This window comes from Corylus avellana, chromosome ca10 (genome assembly GCF_901000735.1).
Source record: "Corylus avellana chromosome ca10, CavTom2PMs-1.0".
In the NCBI taxonomy this organism is placed as follows: Eukaryota; Viridiplantae; Streptophyta; class Magnoliopsida; order Fagales; family Betulaceae; genus Corylus; species Corylus avellana.
The window spans coordinates 8,692,940-8,714,929 of record NC_081550.1 but is presented as its reverse complement, the minus strand read 5'-3'; the positions used below and the strand labels follow the sequence as shown (position 1 = coordinate 8,714,929).

Here is a 21,990-nt window from a genome sequence, read left to right as displayed (position 1 = left end):
CACTAACCCTACAAGAGCCATGACCTCTAGCCTCAAAATCAATGGAGCATTCCAAATTTTGAGAGAGACATAACTTAAGTGCCTTGTAGTTGAGAGAGGGGGATAAAAACACTAAATTTTTCCATTCGGTGACGAATTCTCATTGAAGAAATAACTTGGTGAATTCTTTAGTTATCAATTGGTCTATAACTTCCAACTCTACCGAAATAAAGGATCATATGGTGCAATTCTACAAGATGTATTCTTAACAATGTAGTTGGCAACCAAAATTGGATAGACTTCCATTTCTTTCCATCAATGCAGATGAGAGAGGTTGGTTGGACAGGGAGTTTGAGGAGAATGTGGTGTGGGAGGTGGTAACGGATTTGAATTGTGACAAGGCTCCAACTCCTGATGGTTTCTCTATGGTTTTTTTCCAAAAGTGTTCGAAGGTTATGAAAGATGACATTTTGAAAGTTTTAAGGAGCTTCTTAGTCTACAGAAGTTTGAATGCAACTTTTGTCTCCCTTATCCCAAAAGGCTGGTGTTGTGGACATTAAGGATTTCCGTTCTATTATATTAGTGGGTAGTGTATATAAAATTATCCCCAAGGTCTTAGCAAATAGGCTAAAATCGGTTTTGGGAAAGATTATTTCCAATTTCTAGAATGCGCTCATCAGAGGTATACAAATTTTGTATTCAAATCTAGTTGTTAATGAATTTTTGGATAATTAAATTATATATGGGGAACCTGGAATGTTATGTAAACTGAACTTGGTGAAGGCGTATGATCATGTTAATTGGGAGTTTTTATTATATTTGTTAAGGACTATGGATTTGAGGAGAAATGTAGGGATTAGATAGCGCATTGCATTACTAAGGTGCGGTTTTCCATTCTTATTAATGGTTCACATCTAGATTATTTAGTAGTTCTCGTGGATTGAGACAGTGAGATATGTTATCACCATGACTGTTTGTGGTTATTATGAAGGCGCTGAGCAGGATTATAACTACTATAGTGGATAGAGGACTTTTATTTGGTTTTTTGGTCGAGTGGCAAAATAATGAGGAGTTGTTAGTGTCCCATCTAATGTTTTTTTGATAAATAATGTATATTAAAAAAACGCGCATAGGGGTGCAACCCATGTATACATGAAGTATATAAGAGAACCCCTACTAAGTAGAGAAAGAAGCACATAACACTAAAAATTTAGAAAAAGTAGAAACAGGCAAAATATGCCATGTCGTTCTCCATGAAAACAGAGTGTGTAACACCAACTTCTTCAACTCGAGCAAGCCATTATCACGATCATCAAAACTTTGCACATTCTGCTCTCACCAAAGACACCACATCATACACAATGGAATCATCCTCCATACGTGCAAAGCAAGACGATTACCCAACTATCCCCTCCAACTTTCCAAGCAGTCACTCACCCTGCGCAACATAACCCAATCAACACCAAAGAGCTGAAGAAGCGCGCTCCATATCGAAGTTGCAACCTCACAATGCAGGAACAAATTGTCGATTGACTCTCCACAATGCTTACACATGCAACACGACTCCATCACCATAATATTCCTCTTACGTAAATTGTCCAACGTTAAGATTTTTCCTAGAGCTGCTGTCCACACAAAGAAAGCCACTCTCTCTCGGGGGAGCCTTAGCTTTCCAAATGCTCTTCCAAATAAAGTGTCTCATCTAATGTTTGTAGATGATACGTTGATTTTTTGTGAGGCAAACTCAGAACAACTCTGACATTTGCTATGTCATTTCTTATGTTTTGAAGTGGTATCGAGATTGAAGATTAATTTAGCAAAATTAGAGATAGTTCTTGTTGACAATGTAGGAGATGTCGAAGGTTTGGCCTGTATTCTTGGCAGTAGAGTTTCTTCTTTGCCGATGAAGTTCTTGAGTTTTCCATTGGGTGCTTGTTACAAGGCTACATCGATTTGGCATGGCATAATTGAAAAGATGGAAAGTCAATTGGCTGTATGGAAAAGGCCTTATTTATCTAAGGGAGATGGAATAACTTTGATGAAAACCACTATTTCCAATTCGCCTACTTACTATTTGTCTCTTTTTCCTGTTCCAGTGGGTGTGACTAATAGGCTTGAAAAACTTCAAAGAGACTTTTTATTGGGAGAGGAGAATTGGTGATGAGTTAAAGTTCCACCTAGTGAACTGGACAAGAATTTGTCCTCTAATGAAATCAGGTGGTTTGAGGGTCAGAAACATGATTCAGTTCAATCAAGCCCTACTAGAAAAATGGTTATGGCGTTATGTTACGAAGAAGGAGGTTTTGTGGAGAATGGTGATAAAAACTAAAGATGATAGCGTAAAAAATAAAAATGATAGCGTAAGGGGATGTTAATGTTCTAAAGAGGTAACATGGCCATTTAGGGTGGGAGTGTAGAAACATATGAGAAGGGGATGGGAAACGTTTCCAAAATTTGTTAGATATGAGGTGTGTGATGGGTCAAAGGTTAGTTTTTGGCATGACATGTAGTGTGGGGAACAACCATTGAAGATGTCTTATCCGAACTTGTATAGTATCACACATTGTAAGGATGCATGGGTGACAGATCATATACACTTCCAAAATGGAAGCATTCAATGGAACATAATCTTTCCTAGACCCGTACAAGATTGGGAGGTGGAGTTGATCTCCTCTTTCGTTGACATTTTGTATTCTCTTAGAGTAAGGCAAAGAGATGCGGATAGTATATGTTGGACCTTTCAAAAGGTACAAGTTTGAAGTGAAGTCATATTATCATGTGTTAAACATACCTACGGATTCCCAGTTTCCTTGGAAGAGTATTTGGAGAGTTAAAGCTACTTCAAGAGTGGCATTCTTTATGTGGATGGCAGCATTAGGAAAGATATTGACGTTGGATAATATGAGAAAGCAGAACGTCATTGTGGCGTATTAGTGTTGTATGTGCCAGAAGAGTGAAGAATCTACCGATTACCTTCTTCTTCATTGTGAAGTAGAAAGAGATTTATGTAGCTTGCTTTTTAATTTGTTTGGTGTTGATTGGGTTATGCCTAGAAGGGTAAGAGAGTTGTTTAGGGGTTAGCAATGTCAAGAGGGGCGTCGTAACATTTTGGAAGTTTGGAGATTGACTCATTTATGTTAAAGTGGTATATTTGGAGAGAGCAGAATGCACGAAGCTTTGAAGATGGAGAGACTTTGATGGTAGAGTTGAGAAAATTAAATTCAACTCGCTTTACACATGGATAGCAACACCTAATTGTTTGCTTTTTTCTAGTTTTGCTGATTTTATGAACTATTGTTATTCGTTTTCTCCTAAATAGGAGTTCTCTTGTATACTTTATGTGTATTAGCATTATGCCCCTCTCCACTTTTCTAATGAGATTAAGTTACATATCCAAAAAACTATTCTAATAATTCGATTTTTTTCTCTTTTTGTTTTTTAATCCTTTCAATAGGCGTACTTGAATTAAAAAAGGAACTCTTAAGAAAAAAAAAAGTGTCTCAGCAATATGTTATTTCAGAAAAGAGGTGAAAAGAAGATTACAGAACTATTACTACTTTAAGCTCATGAAAAATAGTCGAGGGCAATTAGGCAAAGCATCAATTAGCATAACAATATTAACTAGTTATCCATTTTCCTTTAATAATGTCTGTCAAATTAAATTTTGCAGTAACAGTTCAATCATGATTCATGCTGTTCAAGTCTTGGAAATTCACTCCTGAAATTGAATACGCTTACCCATTCAAGTCTCCAACAGCTTTAATACCATCAATACCTACCACCCCTCCCATAATAATATTCTACGAAACAACATATACAATGGAAGTGGACACAAAATTGAAAAAGATTATGATTCTGGCATCAAAAATCAATCACCAAAATTGCTCATTAAGTAACAATAAGCAGAGAGTGTCGTCCACAAGTTGAGGAATGCTTAAAGATTTAAGCCACCTTATTTTTCCTTTCAAAGTTTGACCATTTTGTACTTTTATTTATCTATTCAATTTATCAATCTGTTTATCAGTATTGTTATTCATTCTCGCCTTCTTACTTCTTTCAGCTTGAAGGAATTGATGCTCAAGCAAAAAGATACATACCTTCACTTTCACACCAATGTATTTCTCGACCCTTCCCTCCAAATCTACTTCCTGAGGTCCATCCTCATCAAGATCATCATCGCCATGTTCTCCATCCTATGGAAACAAAACCAAAATTTACACGAAATCATTTCACGATCAACTAGATTTTTTATAAAAAAAAACAAGACAAGTTTTCCAAAAGGATACCTAAATTCCCAAAATCAAAACCCTAAATATGAAGCTCCCAAAAAAATTAAACACCAGCAGAGAAAGACAGACAGAGAGAGAAGCAATGACTTTACATAATGAACATTGTTGAACATGAAAAAAGTATCAAGTTATATTTTGACAAATGGTGAGGACAAGATAGTTAATTTGACGTGCTACCATACACTAGAAGAAATTTTTTTTCTAAAATCACCAATAAGACAGCAATTTTAAGCAAGGAGACATGGAAACAAGCACATTTCATTGATAGTAATAATGACAATCAATGAAGAACTTAATGAATACCCTCCTTTTATTAGAAAAAAGAACAAAAAAAAAATTGAGGAAAAGTGAGTAGCCTGTAAAGGATGAGGTTCCCTTCATTTTCCTATTTTTCTCGGGAAAAGAAGGGGAAGCAATAATGATATGGCAGCAATAAAATACTTTCTTATCTTTCTAAAAGAAAAAAGGGGAGACATGTAAAACTTCTGGTGCAACATACTTCAAGAAAGGTAAAACTCTTGTAGCAAAAGAAACTCCTAAAAGAACTTTTTTTAATGATTTCTTCATACATTTTTACGGTCAGTTTAGGCCAATGACAAAACAAGAATCTTGAGACTCCTTTCAGAATTAGATAAAAATAAGACAATATAATGGAGAAGTTTAAATGACAGTATATTTGAAAATTTTCCAAATCTAATGATAAAATTAAAATTAAAATAAAATAAAATTAAAATTAAAATAAAATAAAAAAACGTACTTAATAATCAGAAATAGATGATAAAATAAGCACCATCCAGCCAAAGACACCAATTCACTCAATAATATGACCTAGAAGTTGGACACATTAAAACATGATGATACACAGCTAACCTCGTTAAAACACTTACAATATTATTTCACATGCAGATAGTAAATGTTAAAAAAGTCATTGCCTATATATCATTCTCAAACTACAAATGATGCACCAAATAGACAACCTTCCAAAGTCTAAAGTTATTATTAAAGGTTCTAATAAAGTGAGCCAAAAGCACAGGCTCTTTTGAATCAACTCAGTGAAGGTCCAATGGTGTTTGATTTCAGATTGAGCTCAACCTGAGATACACAGCCTAGCCCAAGCTGCTGGGTCTGATTATCAGAGAGCGAGACCAAGCAAAGTTTATTTCCAAAAAGCATAGAAACAACCACACATTTCATTTATTTTTCTTTTCTAGGCCATTTGCTAGGACAGTGAGACTTGGTAAAAAAGCAGAAAGAGCTTGAAAGATAACTAACAAACCTTTTTCTTCATCATAACCAGATGTCCATGCCCACCTTGCACAAGTTCAGAAAATACTTCTCGGAAGTGCCTAGCAACACCTTTAAAAGTACGTTCTATCGATTCATCCTTACGCTGATCTAAAACAGATATGAGTTCTCTAATTTTCTGCAGAAATTCAGAAAAATAATATCTTAAGTTCATGTTACGTACGGGAAATCAGTAAAATTTAGGGTAAAGTACACTTCTGATCCTCCAACTTTCAATTTTTTTATCCAGTTCCTATTCTTCCAATTGCAGAAAGGTTACTTTCCTGTTCTTTTAACTTTTTTTAAATTAAAGTTAATGGAGTTAAGTCACCTGCAAGTCATGTGACTAAAATGGCTGACCTAGACAAATAGTCCAAGTGGCAAATGCTACATGACCACTTCAATTAGAAAACCTTTTGTTTTTAATTATGAATTTTTTATTAAAAATAATCTTCAACTGCCAATTTCAATATCCTCTCTTCCTCCCCTGAAAACCATTATATTTTCCAAATCTGTAAAGAGAAAAATCAGATGAAATATAAAGATATTGGAAAGAGTATAACATTTTCCCTGAACAAAACTACACGGGGAATTAACAAATCTCCCATGACCACAACACTATATTTTTGTCTAGCAAAGCAATTCCTTCTACCACAATTTCTGCTGCAGAAAGCATAATACCTTCAACTTGCAGATTGTTTGTTCCTGTGGAGGAAGAACAGAATACAACACCTTGACCTAAGCAAACAACACCCCCCCCCCCCCCTATAGCAGGAAGAGGCTATGTTGGAGAGGGTATAAAATATATAAGGGGGTGGCCAAATTGCTTCATATCTCTTATTGTATTTATCTTATGTATTAATTTTTTTTTTATTGATTTTAATTTTCTTTTTTAAATTTCTAGGTGAAGTTGTATTAAAAAAACAAAAAATAAATATTTAAAATATTTTTAAAAAATATTGCGACATTTCATTTTTTACAGCATTTTCAAATCAATTATTTTTTATATATCCGAATGGGCCATACCATTGTTTATAGTTTAATATATCCAAGCGCCCCTCTGCGTTCTTTAATGCATCATTACTTATCAAAAAAAAAAGAATAGTAACAAGAGGTTTTTCAAACCAGAATATTTTTCCCAAAAGTTGAACACGAACCTAATTATATTCTGGGTTTAAGCCAACAAGGAACTCATAGATGCATCCCTCTTCCATTATTATCTGAATTTTTACAACATTTACTACACACTCAGTCTATTAATTTTGGTAGTAAGACAATTCTTGCCACATACTATAAAGCTTATAGAAATAAATTGCTCCAGACCATTCACTCTTCATTGTCCTATAAATCTGACATTTATATGGTGTGTTCCCCGTTTTGAAAAAGGTCTGCGCCACTGCATCTCAAATCTCCTTTGCAGTACGGAGAAATAAACATCTCTGGCTGACTTTCAGTTGCATAGAACGTATTACCCAAGACATAATTGTAAATTTTTTCGTCTCCCATTCCTGATGAATGGGATCATCTAGCTATAGGTCTTGGACATCACCATTTATGTATCACATTTTCCTCTACTTTTAATATATAACAGTGCAGGCTCTGACCAAGCAAGGTTGTTGAGACTGTCCAATTTCAATGTTGTAATTTGGAGAGTTGTGTTTTCTCTGTCCAATTTCAATGTTGTAATTTGGAGAGTTGTGTTTTCGTTTGGGGTGGGCAAACGTTTGCAGGGGTTTAAGGAGGAAAAAAAGAAGGGAATTTCCTTTTTTTTTAAAAACATCTTTCTTTCAAAAGATGAGAACACGCCCCTTCACGGGTTGGTCAGAAGTCAATCTTATAGAAATTATAAAATTAATTAAAAATACATAAATATTGTTTTTCTCATTTCATGTGGACTTCACTCCATTAACTTAATTTAAATGAACTTGGACAGAAGAATTAAATTGAAACAAAGTTAAATATTGGATGACAACATTGCTGCAATTGGAAGACCAAAAGTGTATTCTACCCTCAAATTCAAGAGATTCATGTGATTGAAATTCCAGAAAAAATATATATATACCTCATCACCTGCATCCAGTTCAGCCTGCCTTTTCTGGAGTTCTTCTCGTTGCTCAGTAAAATTTACATACTGGTCAAGTGCTTTCTTGTTTACATGGCTGAACTGCTGTAGTTGTTCATTGCACCTGTGCAGCATTTTGTGCAATTCTTTGATACTCCTCCGCTTGTACCTACCATTATGAGAATCAATTACATAATTGAAAATGAAGAAAATATAAGTAAAAATGTGCAAGCATGACCAATTGGATGCTGAATACATAGCAATAGATCCCTAGGCACCGATAACATCATAGTTTAACATTGTCAGTCATACATACTCCATCATCCTAAAATATACGGGAGTTTGAAAATAGCACATATCTTAATAAACAACATAAACACATCTTTCTGAAATTCGCTTGAGTAAAAATGTGGGTTCAATTTCAAAAAAAAAAAAAAAAAAAGGATTTAAGTAGGAAGGTGGAATTAGAAATATGGTAACAGGTGTACTTTTTTTTGATCGGTAAATATCAATTTATTAAAAGCGCAAGGGGCGCAACCCATGTACACATCAAGTATACAAAAAGGGCCCACATATACAAGCTTTTAATTTGAAAATGACGCACAAAAATCTAGGAATTCCGCAAGTGTTGAGACTTGCGAAGAATGCCACAAAACTCTCCATGAGAAAAGCGTTTGAAGCACCCTTTTCTTCAATAGACAAATATTGAACTTAAATAGACAAATATTTTCATTTTTGGAGATTCCCATATATTTTGGAACACACAAAAAAGGAAAGCACGCTACCCATTTTGGAGCAGCACTGACTATGGGACAACTGAATACGCCAAATTACATTGGTCAAGAGGACTTGAGATGCTTCAAAATGATTATAAAGAAAGCAACAAATATATTGATATATAAATTGAGATAAAGTATAAAATAACTCTAGAACCAGAGGTTGATGTCATTTATGAGAAAACATTAAATATAGAGGAAACTTTAAATTTAAGACACAAGTAATAAAATCCAGCTGGGAGAAAAAATAGATTAAAGCAAATGTTTGCTCTTTCAAAAATCACTCAAATTTTCAGTTCATTCCCTTAAAAACTTCACATTTTAATGTGGTCAATATGTTTTACAAAAAGCTTTAAAAAGCTTCATTTCAGTCTATTAAAGTAACTGAAATGAGAGAATGAGCTCAAGTGGAGACTGAAAATCAAAAACAAAGCCCAAAAAAAAAAAAATTCCAAAATAAAAAATAAATAAATAAAACCACTTCTTTTTTGTTTTGTTTTTTTTTTTAAAAAAAATGCTTTCAGTCTTCTCGAGTGCTTTCGGTTTTTTTTTTTTTTTTTTTCTGCTTTTTTAAAAACGCAAGGACCGATTTGATACATGACATTTTTAAGGACCTAACTTGAAATTTGGGCAATTATTTGAGGACCAAATATATGCTTTTTTTACCAAAAAAAAAAAGGGAACAGTCAGAAGTAATACATTTCGAAAGCATCTGATGACAATGGACCCAATTCCCTGATTTTCTTCGAGTACTCTTCTTGTTTAGCAAGAAAAATATTTCTTTTACTTAATAGTTGTTCCAATTCTTTAGCTTCATCCTGAAGTGTCCTTTCATACTCGTCCTCCAAAGTCTGCATCAACAACTGATCATCTTAGCAGCTGAAACAGAGACAAATGGTAGCCATCCATGAATAAAACTCAAACCTTAACCAACAATCAACCAGCATAAGAGGACTACCTTTAATTTGTTCGTTTCATCTTTTTTCATCCTGAGTTGCTTTGTTTGTTCATCAATACGCTCAGTAACTCCTAAGGAGCAGATTTTCAGTCAAAACACAACCATATTCTAACATATCAAAATAGGAAATGCGCTGGATGAAATCTGAAGCCCTCACTTTTAAGCTGCTGTGTGGCATCATCAACCAATAATTTAGCATCGTTTAATTCCTGCCTCTTTAATTCGGCTTCACCAAGCAAAGTTTCAGTCTCAGCGGACAATATTATGGCCTCCAACTCTTGCTTCCGCCTCTTAAGGTTAGTTGTTAGATTAGTCTCAAGCTCTGCTTTTCTCGTTTCAGTCTATTGAGTTAAATGCACATCATTAGGACTTTAATCAAGAATGATGATCTATGCTAATACCAATAAAGCTGCCCAGGAATCAGGGCCAACACAAAAAAAAAAAAAAAAGAGGGGTGGGGTATGTATGGTGGGGGTAAAACAGAACATTAAAATGCATTTTGCTAACCTCCATACGATCTGTCTTGCATTTAATAAGCTTCTTTTTAAGGTTTTCAATTTCAGGGTTCAATCGTGAGAGAAGAACTTTTTCCTCAGGCGTTAAATGATCAATGAGCTCCGTGCCCATTTCAGCCTGTTTCATTGCCATACTGGCTCTAAGCTGATCAATCTGAGTCTGGACATCTGCAAGTGATTTCTCCTACAAAAAGGTGACGAGAATCTGAGAGGACAGAACTGAAAAATAAAAAATAATAATAATAAAAAAGAAGCATGTAAAGTAGTCAAAAGGTTCTAAAATACCTTATTTTCAAGAGCTTTAGAAATCGACTGTTTCTGCTTATTAGCATTGGTAATGTCCTGTTTAAGCTGTTCCAATTCTGACTTGTCATGAGCCTGCTTGGCATCAATTTTCTGCTGCTCAGTAACAAGTTCTGTTATCTTCTGATCTATCTGTATGATTTACTAAGTGAAAACCAAAAGCATAGAAGATAAAGTTATGACCAGGAAGAACACCAACTCTGCGAGTGTCATCTACTAATAGTCAGATTTTAACCATTTGAACCTTACAATCTGACAGCTTTAATTTTTCTGGTAACATCTTCTCAATAATAAGTCCCAATAAACACAAACATTATGTATAATGAATTCCATTAATATTCTTCTCCCCTTTCCCCTCCCCTTGAGGTCAAAAAATTACTCATAAACAAAATTATTCTTCTCAAACTTTACGGAAATTTTCACGCGTCAGAGACATTACAATTATTCAGCCATCGTCACTAACAATGAGATTTTCTAATATAGAAACCTAGGCAGGTGCATCCAATTACAGTTTAATCACAAGGAAGACATATACCACGACATAATAATGCATCAGAACCCATCAAAATGTATATGATAGGCACACGTACTAAAATTGGAAGACAAAAAAAAAAGAAAAACCTAGAATGGAACCACCGCAGCTCAAAATAATAGGAAAGTGTATTCCAAAAGGATATCTTGAAGCATATTTCTAACGTCTTCCAGCTCTTTTTCCTTCAAGTTGAGAGATCTTTTATTCTGCATAATCATATTCATAAACTTCAATTTCGAGCGTCTGTGATCATAAAATCCACCAGTCATACCACCTTTCTTGCTGACTTGATCACCTGTTGTAGGATCAATATCAAATTGTGAAGGCATCAGAGACTAACCAAAGTTTGTGCAACATTTAGTGCAGAGTTTCTATGCCAACCTTCCAAAGTTATGCAGTCCAGACCATCAGCACGAGCAACCCTGGTGGCCACATCCAGATCACGGCAAATCACCGTCCTAGCAAAAACCTAGGTAAAAAGAGCATATAATATGAAAAATTAGGTCAAAGGACATCCAACATATCTCAGGAGTCAAAATGATATTATTAACTGTCGTAACTCTACAGTGCTGAAATATATTCAAATTGTTATAGTTTGTATGAACGGTTTAGACACAAAAGGCGGAGGCTACTATATTGTTCAACTTATGTTAACTTAATACAAGCATCCTATTATATAGGATTAGGGAAATACCATAAAGACTAAAATACCCCCAAAACCCTAATGACTCAAACCCTAACTCTTCTAACACTCCCCCTCAAGTTGGAGCATATACATCATATGAATCCAGCTTGGAAGATACAAGCAAACGAAAAACAACTAGAAAACATATTCTAACACTCCCCCTCAAGCTGGAACTGCTTGGACCACACAAGTTAATTAAATAAAACTTCAACGCCGGTCGAAAACTCGTTGGTAACTTGAACAACCATTTGATCGGTTCTCGCCGAAAAACACCAAGGCCGGTCGGATGCAACGATCACTTGATCGGTTCTCGCCGGAGAATCCAAGGCTGGTCGGATACATCGATCTTGGGATTGGTTCTCGCCGTAAAACACCAAGGCCGGTCGGATGCATCGATCACTTGATCGGTTCTCGCCGGAGAATCCAAGGCCGGTCGGATACATCAATCACAAACAACAAACAAACAACAAATTTTCACATGATTAACCAACAAGATTCGCCGGAAAACAGATGCTGGAAAAACAAAAAACTTTGCCGGAGCTTGGCTGGAAATATGCCGGAACTTCGTCGGGGCTTCAAAACTGGCTGGAAACACATAGAACAGGCTGGCAGTACCTAAAAACAGAAGAAAAACACTGAAAAACAGAACAGAAACAGTCACTGGAGGCTTGCCGGACCTTTGCCGGAGACTCGCCGGAGCTCGACGGAACTTGCCGGAGAAGACAGAACACTCCAGCCACTTCAACAACAGCAACTACAGAATCAATAGAAGGCCACACAGTAACGTTTCAACACCAAAAACATCAAATTGTCCGAAATTTTTTTTTTTTTTTTTTTTTTTTCCCGATGGCCGCTGCAACTTTTCTGGCCACTTCAAACAAGACAGAAAACCACCGCAGAACCATCCGGCTAGCATCACAGAAGATCAAAAACAAACAAAATATATATATATATTTTTTTCTCACCGGAAGGAGTTCCGGTCACCATAAAACAAGAGCAAAACAGCTCTACGGAGCTCTTTGAAGGTACTGCCCGTGTGGGTTAGCCCACACGGGCAGTGCTGCCACCAAGAAGAAAACTAAACTACCCAAGAATCGAAACAAGCTCTGATACCATGTTATAGTTTGTATGAACGTTTTAGACACAAAAGGCGGAGGCTATTATATTATTCAACTTATGTTAACCTAATACAAGCATCCTATTATATAGGATTAGGGAAATACCATAAAGACTAAAATACCCCCCAAATCCTAATGACTCAAACTCTAACTCTTCTAACACTCCCCCTCAAGCTGGAGCATATACATCATATGAATCCAGTTTGGAAGATACAAGCAAACGAAAAACAACTAGAAAACATATTATAACACAAATATTAAGGTCACAGTAAGCCTCCCTATCTATTTACTCTTGTGGCCCAATAATAGAAACTATTTTACCAAAAAATTCTATTTTACTTAGAGAAGAGTTTACTCTTATAATGAACTCCATCAAAAGATATAAAGAAAATGTAATTTCCTAATATCGTGTATTTCTATCATAACGATAATGATGATACACCAAAACTGAAACCATAGGCCACCATTATTTTGCACTGTTACGATTGACCCAAAGCTCATGAGAGTAATGATAAATGATAAACCTCTTTCTGTAACTGAAAGCTGAACATAATGTGATAAATCCCTTTCTCCCCTTTCTCTAACTTAAAGCTGAACATGATGTAATGTACAAAAATTTAACTACACAAGCAGCTGCAGCCTTGGGAAGCGGGACAGAGTTAATGTACATACATAGATACAAATATACCCGATGCATATACCTGCTAAACATAAAACTTAAAGGAATCCATCAAGAAAAATACTAATATGGCATCATAAACCATGAATGGATCCAAAATATAGGTGTTTCTAACAAGGAAGAGAACCCACACAGATGCTAACCTGTGCAAATGCTGGAGTAAAATTGGGAGAGAACTTCAATTTCTTCAACAGGGGTACCACATCAGAATTCTGTGGATAAGATACATGGGGAGCCCTCACCCTGTTCAGCGGTATAAAAGTAACTCGTCCACCTTTCAATGAATTAAGGTGTTTAATTATCTTTGTTGATATTTCATCATTTTCGACCACCACATGAAATAAGCTGCTCAGACAATAACAGATGTCAACTAAGTCTTTTTCAAGCAAGAAACGCACACACACAAAAAGTCAATACACTACCTACATTAATTTCTCAATAAATATTACAATAACATGCTTCTCCAAAAAAAAAAAAAAAAAAAAAAAAAGAGAGAAATTTAAAAATAAACAAAACTGTAAATACCTGTTTCCAGCAGTAACTTCAACCGCGGTAAAAAATCTTTCATCACAATCAAGCAACTCAATAATTGGACCAAACACCCCACGAATATCATACTCTTTGCAGATGTATTTGACAGTTTTCATCCCTCTCCTCACATCCTGTGCAGTATTCAGTGGAATAAAAATTGTGAAGATAGATGCAACACTGCCTTAATGAAAGAACTATGTTCCAGACAGAATCTTTGAACATCCAACAATTAAGAAGAGGCAATTTATAGAGAGAAGAAAAAAATGGAAGTAAAAAAAAACATTCATGATTAATCCATTGAATAATAATCCAAGATGATAGGCCACAAAGCCACATTTTATGATGAAATCTTGATACGTATTGAATCACAACAAATTAATAGATGTTTATGCTATTCCTGAGGTAGATATTTTAACATGCTGTAGACATTAAAATAAATAAATGGATAAATAGCTTGAAAGTTTTTGTCACTTAGCAAGTTCAAATTTTCTTTTTGATAAGTTCACTTAGCAAGTTCAAATTTATGGTATAATAAACATCAATAGGCTTCAAAAGAATTCTAACGTCATATATTCTTGATTTAGAGAGTGAGCATGAGCATGTACATAATTGTGAAGGGAAAGATGTATTTATATTTCATAATATTTCAGGATAAAGGCTAAGATCACCCATTGACAACCTTAATTCTTTTTTGGAGAAACTTCACTTCACTTACCGCCCGTGTAAATGGGTTGCGCCCCTTTGCGCCTTTGCTTTATAATACATTTACTTATCAAAAAAAAAAAAAAAAAACTTCCATCACTTTTGTAATTACCCCCAAAGTTTAAAAACTCTCTTTAGTGTATCGAACTTTTAATTTTTTTCAATGCCAACCCTCCGTTAGGTTTTCCGTTAAATCCTAACGGAGGGTTGTCAAAAATACCAAAATACCCCCCCTTTTTTTGAAAAAAAGAATAAAAATTTTGCAAAGATTCAAACGTTGGTCAAGATTTAACAGAATTTACAAAATTATCCACACCTGAATCTTTGCAATTTTTTATTATAAAAAAGACAGGTATTTTGAAAATTTTGACAAAATTTTACGGAAAAACCTAACGAACAGATGGCATTGCAAACAATGAAATTCGATACACCAAATTGAGAGTTTTTAAATTTTGGGGGGTGATGAAAGTTTATTGGGGTTAAGTAAAGTTTTCCCTTCTTTGTTTTTATAAGTATTGATAACCTTAATTCTAATGAAAAACAAGTCAAGTTTATGGATCTTGGTTCAACAATTCCAGGTCAACAACTTTTTTTTTTCTGCCATTTTCCCCATCTAAATCATACCCTCTGTCACCTCCATATTCATCACATCCATTTTCAATGTCAGCACCCATGCGTTTTACCATCAATCCTTCAACTTGAATAGAAATGCCATACGATATTAGATTATAGAAACGTATGACATTGTCAAATGATATTAGATACACGCAGAGATTAGGATATGCATGAACTTTTTGAGATATGTATGATCTTTCAAGACCAAATCAAAGAAAAAGTGAAAAAATAAATAAATAAAAATCCAATCCCAGAATGCTCGGCGGAAAAAGAAAAAGAACAATCCATCACAAGAATGTCAAAGTCCAATCTTAATGTGCAATGTATTTTGACTTTCCTTCCAAAGCCACTAAATCAGACACAGCATACTTTGTCTATGATGGTAAAACTGTTGTCTACAATTTACATTCGCTCCAAATGACCTCCATTAGTGTTTAAAAATTGGATTGCTGGAATTGAAAAAAAATCCAAGTTTCAAAACTTTTACTTCCCTCGATCGACTCATAGTCAAAACATCAGTGTGAAACATAATTTTGCAAAATGTAAATATTTATACCACTTTGGGTGTGTAGAAAAAATTTGAGCCTCAAACATACACATTAGATTGCATCACTTCTTGTAAATCACTAACTCAGCAGTACCAATGCAGAGGTTCCCCTAGGCACTTCAACAACCATGTTCAGCAAATTTAAAAAGTAAAACAAATCAAATGCAATTACTCACACCAGGAGTTGCATGATCAAGGCTCTTTTCTGCCTTTTCAACTTCTGTTCTCAGCTTATCAATTTCAGAAGAAAGTTTGCTTTCTTTGCCCCATAAAAGCCTACACAATTAACCACTTTAAACATGTTGGAGTATTTTAAAAACCTTGATCAAAATCGGAAGTGCAAAGATCATACTTCCGCTCATTTTGCAGCTTGTCTCTCTGAGCTTTATGATGACTGAACCCTTCACGTGACTGGGAGATATGGGCATCCAAAGTAGCAATTTCAGTTCTGCGACTCTCAATATAGGCATCCCGCTCTTTTAACTCAGTATCAAGCCGACGAATTTCATCCTGAAGTTTTTCCTCCTGCAACCAAAAATAAGAGAGAAGATAATAAAATAATTTAAAGTGATCTACTAACTATACAGAATTACCCCTCCCTTTTCCCTTGTATTCCTCAGGGGAAAAAACAAAACTATACAGAAATTGATTTCAATAATGCTACTAATTGTTGGAAAGAAAAGAACTTGAAAACTCAAATACAAGGTCATGCAACAGATTGAGAGCTGATAGCAAGTTAGTACAGACAAGTCAGCCAACAGATCATGTGTTTCTGCTTTTTATTCCTCCAAAAAGAGAATCTAGCATCATTCTCGTAGACAACTAAACATAGAAGCCCACCAAATGGGAGAAGAAAAAAAATGCAGAAGGAAAAGACCACCCAACAGTCAGGGAGATACAGTAATCCAACTTCTGCAGGGAAGAGTTACCAAGATAGAGAAATTGAAAATAACTCTAGTAACCACTAGGCTAACTTGGCGGCTCAGGCAAAATGCCAACTACTGACCACTTCTCTACATTCAATAACTACATGGAAGTACAGAATCCACTTATAGCTCCATGGAATAAGTGTGTTTTCATACTAAGACAAAGATGGACATTCTTAATAAAACCTTTTTTTTAATAAGTAATCACATATATCATTAAAAGCTTAAGACGCCCTTAAGTACACAAGAGGGAAAGAAATTATAGAAGTTTTGAGGACCAAATCAAGACTTTGGAGGAGATCAAGTCTCTTCTTTTTTTTTTTTTTTAAGTAAACGAAAGTTTTATAAAAAGTGTAAGACACCTCTATGTACACTGGCAGTTCACAACAGGAAACACCTAACTAGAACGAGCAAAAACCCTCCAAACCAGTCAAGCCTAGACCAAGAGCGATTATTGGACTAGGTGGAGATCCCCCCAACTAAGGGAAGATCCATGAGGCCTTGCTTCGAAATGAACTCACCAAAATCCCTCATCGCAGCCTGAGAAAAAGCTCCCATCGACCTTTCACTTGGATAAAGAGTAACATTGAAGTCCCCACCAATACACCACGGCATATCCCAGCAACTCATAACCCCTGCCCGCTCCTCCCAAAGAAGACGTCTGGAGCTGACTCTATTAGGTCCATACACCCCCGCAAACGCCCAAACAAGACCATCCGCAACATTTTTGAAGGAGCAGGCCACCACATAACTACCCAAAACAGCATCAATCTTCTCAACAACCCTCTTATCCCACACGAGCAAAATGCCCCCCGAAGCCCCGATAGAGGGAACATGGCACCACTCCACACACGGACAACCCCATAAGCTCATCACTAAGTTGAAGGAAATAAAATCCAACTTCGTCTCTTGAAAACAAATCAAATCTACCTTCCAACTTCTGAGAAGATTTCTAACCCTCAACCTCTTAGCCCTCTCATTCAAACCTCTCACGTTCCAAGAAAGAATCTTGAGCTTCATGATTTAACTCTATTGACCCTCCCCTTGCTCCTGTCCCTCCCAGCAAACTCCAAAAAATTAACAGAAGACTGCAAATTAATAAGCTCTCTCTTACCTTTTTGACTGCAGGCATAGCCTCTTCCCTTTCCAAATCATTACCCTTGTTGTCAGTGATTAGTTATCCCTATGGTCCCCTCGAGCTTCCTTTCGCCACTCCATCACAAGAGATGCCAATTTCTTTACAAACCTGGGTAATGAAAACCCTCTCCTGACCCGCCAACGGTTCCTCATCCAGAGAATTTGGGACGAAAGACTCTTGTGACAACGATACCTCTACTGCAGGGGAATCTTCGCCCAAATTTACAATCGGCGTCGCACACGTGCACAGCTCCCTGTCCAGATTACCCAACTCAGGACCACCCGAAGGCTTATCCCCAAGTCCACCCCCCAAGAGTTCTTCCCTCCCAAACTCCTCACAAGCACCGGCAACAACCCCAGAGCGATCCGATGATGCCCAATTAGCAGGCTTCTCCCCCAAAATCCCCAAAGCAGAAGCTCTCGAGCCACTCTTTGGATAGCATTGATCAACCAGACCGATAACCGGAGAAGGAGAAGCTTCATAATCGAGAGAGACAACCTGCGACTTACCCAAAAAATCCGAGCCAGTACCCATCGTTGATTTAGCCTGGGCAGTGTCAGAACCGAGGCAGAACCCACCAAGAGGGACGACCTGCGACTTGCCTAGAAGTCTCGAGATAGTACCCACCGCCGCAGCATCACCTAGACCTCCAACCCTCACCGGCCCCTTTCCAGGCGAAACTACCCTCATCGGCGTCTCTGCCGTAGCCGCGGGATCGCTCAGCATGCGGGAACCAGAGTGAACATCCCTGACAGAGTGTAACGGCCTGGAAGCGAAACACTCGGAAGCACCGGCGACGCCCACCGAAGCAATGGGACCGCCCGCCGAAGTGTCCGGCAAACCTGCCGGCTTCGTCCCTGCTCGCAACCCCTCCCCTCTCCCCAAAGGCCTCGCCCCAAGCTCCACATCCGAGTTGACTTGCACCTGCCGGGCATTACTATCCTGACCATGATCGATACCAATATCCGAGTTGGGCCGAGCCTTCTTCCTCCTAAAGTAAGTCTTAAAAGGTTTCAAGGGCTTTCCATGATTCCACTTGGGCCACACCTTATACACTGTCTTGTACTGGGCCACACCATGTATGGGATTAAGCCCAATTACCGAACCACAAATGTAGGCCCCATCAACCATAGAAATAGAACTCAGACCTTCTAGATATTTAAACGCACTGTCTAGCCTTTTCAGACCCACGTCTACCTCTCCCTTGAGCCTGTTCAACGACTCCCTGGCATTAATGAATTCCATTTTCACACGAAAGAGGGACTACGCATCGTGGCAAGCATCCCCCTCCCATCCCTTCACGTGATCAACGCCAGATTTCGATGTTGTCATCCTCGCTATGGAACACAATCTGCTCGCCGGAGGTGGTAAGCAGCTCTCCATAGCCCTACTGGACTCCCCCGGAATCTCCCCTTCCTTTGGGTTGTGCGTTCCCGCCACAACAGCAGAGAAGGTCCTCTTAGGATCCTCCACACCACCACCGGCAGCCCACACCGGGACGTTGAACTGTTGCGATTCTTGCGAACCCACCACCTACTTGACAGAAATATGTTCTTGCTTGTCCATCACTGCAGAGGCCTCTTTCAACCACCTAGGCACCCTGGCTATTGGTTCAGAAGAGGAGTTAAAACAATCCTCTGCCGGTTGCATCGACAACCCCAAAACCTCCACATAACTCCTCCTTCCCGCCCCCTCCTTATCCTTCTTCCCCTCCTTGGCCTCTCTTCCCTCACAGAGATAATTTTGCGAGACGCACCTCCCTGATGAAGCGTTCCCAGCCTTGTCCATAGCGTCCTTCTGGAATGATAATCGAACCACACCTTCGTCTTCTATCAAATTCTACTATTAGAAAACGCCCATGTCTATTGGAACATTTCTGTGCAATTATTCGTGGATACCCTACTCTGGATTGATCCCAAAAGACCTCAGAATTTTCCATTGCCACCAAATCCTCCACTATGCGCATCAGCCAAAGAAGAGAGCTTCCTAACAGTAAAAACCAGCTACAAGTGACAGGGTCGTGTCAAAATTGCCAACCCTACTCACACCTCAAATCTGGTATGACACAAAAAATTCCCTAGCCCATAAGAAGTCATACTGGAGCTTCTCAATACGATTAGAACACTCAATGAGAAAGGAAAGAGGGACATGAAATACATAGGCAAATTGGCAAGGGCGCCCTTGATAAGGTAACCCTACCACCCTTGGACAAATACATCATTAACCATAGCCAATCGAAGCTCTATCTTCTAAAAAAGCAAAACAAAATTCAAGTGCCTTATGTGCTATTCATACAGTTATTACTTATCAAAAAAAAATGTGCTATTCATACAGAGTATTTAGACATTACTATGACATTGTTTTTTTAAAAAAAAAAATGAATAAGACTATGATATAGTAGTCAAAATAGCATTCTAGTTTCCTAGAACAAACCAATGTGAACATTTACCTGCACCAAATTTGAAGAAAGCACCCGTTGAAGATCATCAATTTCCTTTTGAAGCCATTTGTCACGAGCAGCTTTACTTGCAAACTGGGTAGCACGACCTTGTTTCTGATAAAGAATGCTAAGCTGCTTTTCACGCTCCATTATTCTACGCATCACCAAAAATATTGATGAGAAAAATATATTAGCAATTAAAATAGCAGGAAGATTTCTCCAGATCACACAAGTACAATCATTTTGGCTAGACAAGCACACCTGATAAAGTATGCATGCATAGGTGCATCAATATGCATAATACTGCTATCCCAGAGTTCAGACAATGAAAAAGTACAGTACAGGAACAGAAAGAAGATTTACAGAAACTAAAAGGAATAAAAGGGAAAAGGCAATCTTTTGGACGGACTTGTAAGCATGACGGATATAAGGCCACTGTTCACTAGAACAAACTACAATGCATTAATTATACCTATATAAAACAGTTGCAGTTTGTCTAAACAGAGATTTACTTAACTATGAGGTGTTGACCCAAAAAACCCGTTTCTGCAAATAAGAGGCATACTGCCATGGATTTTTTTTTTAATAAGTATTCAAGATATATTAAAAGCGTAAGGTGTCCCAGATACAAAAGAAGTATACAAGAGAAAGAAGTATACAAAAGGAGCAAGCACTGCAGGCTGGCTTGCTCCTTTAGTGATCAATTTTCCTGATTTTCTTTTTATGTTCTCTTCTTCCTTCTCCCCTACTTAGTCGCTCTCTTGTATACTCCCTGTGTACTTGAGTTGCGCCCCTCTGCGCTCTTTAATGCATTATTACTTATCAAAAAAAAAAAAGAGAAAGCACCTAGCTAGAAGAAGAAAAAAAAAAACAAGGAAATCATGAAAACTATGCACTAAAGGATATAAAAATGCAGTAATCCAAACATAAAGTGTGTAGAATAAAAAAGATTTAAACTCCTCCAACATCCTCTCGCGGTCCTCAAAAATCCTATCATTCATTTCCCTCCAAAGACACCACGAAAGGCAAGAAGGCGCCATTTTCCGCACAACGGCACTCCGATTGCGACCAACAGTCCACCAACAAGCAAACACGTCAACTACCCGTCTAAGCATAACCCAAGATAGCGCAAAGCGACTGAAAAAGAATTACCCTTAATGTCACAAGTTGCATGGGCCACTAGATGTGGGCGTGATGAACTAAAATTATCACAAGGCTTGGACAAGCTTACCTCTGCATTGGGATTTGGCTCAAGACCCACAAAGGCAAAAGACTACAACCATTATCACTTGGGCCCAAGACCAAGTCCAACCAATCTAAACAATGAAGGACATCATGATTTATACGTTTCAACATCTCTTTAAGAGAACAGAGATCAAGACTTTCACCCGACCTTCCTTCCATTCTCGGGCAGACTTCACCAGCGTAATTCTTGGGATTTCATCCAAACCCAAATGCAATTGCAGAGGACAGCCACCCAGTCACTATCTATCCCATCGAAGTATATATTTGGGAGTTCCCCGAAGCACCCTTCAAAGAGGGGACTGCTTAAGATTGTAACACGTCTACAAACAGCCTCTTCCTCCCTCCGCCAGAGAAATCAGTGTCAGCACCAACCGACTTACCCACACCCAACAACGAATGGGCAGCAAAAAATGATTGGAAAAAATTTACTACCAAGCAGAGCTCCGATGCGAATATCCTCCACCTTACGCCATTTCTCCCTTCCAACACTAGGATATGACCCCTCTGTCCGTCTCCCTCCACCAAGCTCCTCTACTACCAAGAACTACACATGCTTGTTAGAGCAGCGTTGGGCGAGGTTAGCAGGGAAACCAGCTCTAGAGCATCTCCAAAAAACCATTGTTCCCTTCTCTCACAGCAACTCCTCTACGGTGGCTAACAGCCAAC

The 21,990-nt window shown here is 37.6% G+C and overlaps 1 protein-coding gene across 3 annotated transcripts in view; it reads right to left on the bottom strand.

The window, feature by feature from the left end:
• LOC132164217 (structural maintenance of chromosomes protein 3) overlaps nt 1-21,990 on the bottom strand; it is a 39,973-nt gene that overhangs the window by 9,423 nt on the left and 8,560 nt on the right. For all 3 annotated transcript variants that reach the window (XM_059574670.1, XM_059574667.1, XM_059574668.1), the window contains exons 13-27: nt 20,089-20,233; nt 15,928-16,100; nt 15,752-15,851; nt 13,706-13,842; nt 13,324-13,525; nt 11,080-11,167; nt 10,844-10,993; nt 10,149-10,300; nt 9,856-10,047; nt 9,506-9,689; nt 9,349-9,419; nt 9,090-9,241; nt 7,615-7,783; nt 5,545-5,691; nt 4,077-4,172 (exon numbers count right to left, since the gene is read on the bottom strand). In XM_059574670.1, coding sequence (XP_059430653.1) covers nt 4,077-4,172; nt 5,545-5,691; nt 7,615-7,783; nt 9,090-9,241; nt 9,349-9,419; nt 9,506-9,689; nt 9,856-10,047; nt 10,149-10,300; nt 10,844-10,993; nt 11,080-11,167; nt 13,324-13,525; nt 13,706-13,842; nt 15,752-15,851; nt 15,928-16,100; nt 20,089-20,233 — 2,158 coding nt within the window. The remainder of the gene's footprint in view (nt 1-4,076; nt 4,173-5,544; nt 5,692-7,614; nt 7,784-9,089; nt 9,242-9,348; nt 9,420-9,505; nt 9,690-9,855; nt 10,048-10,148; nt 10,301-10,843; nt 10,994-11,079; nt 11,168-13,323; nt 13,526-13,705; nt 13,843-15,751; nt 15,852-15,927; nt 16,101-20,088; nt 20,234-21,990) is intronic.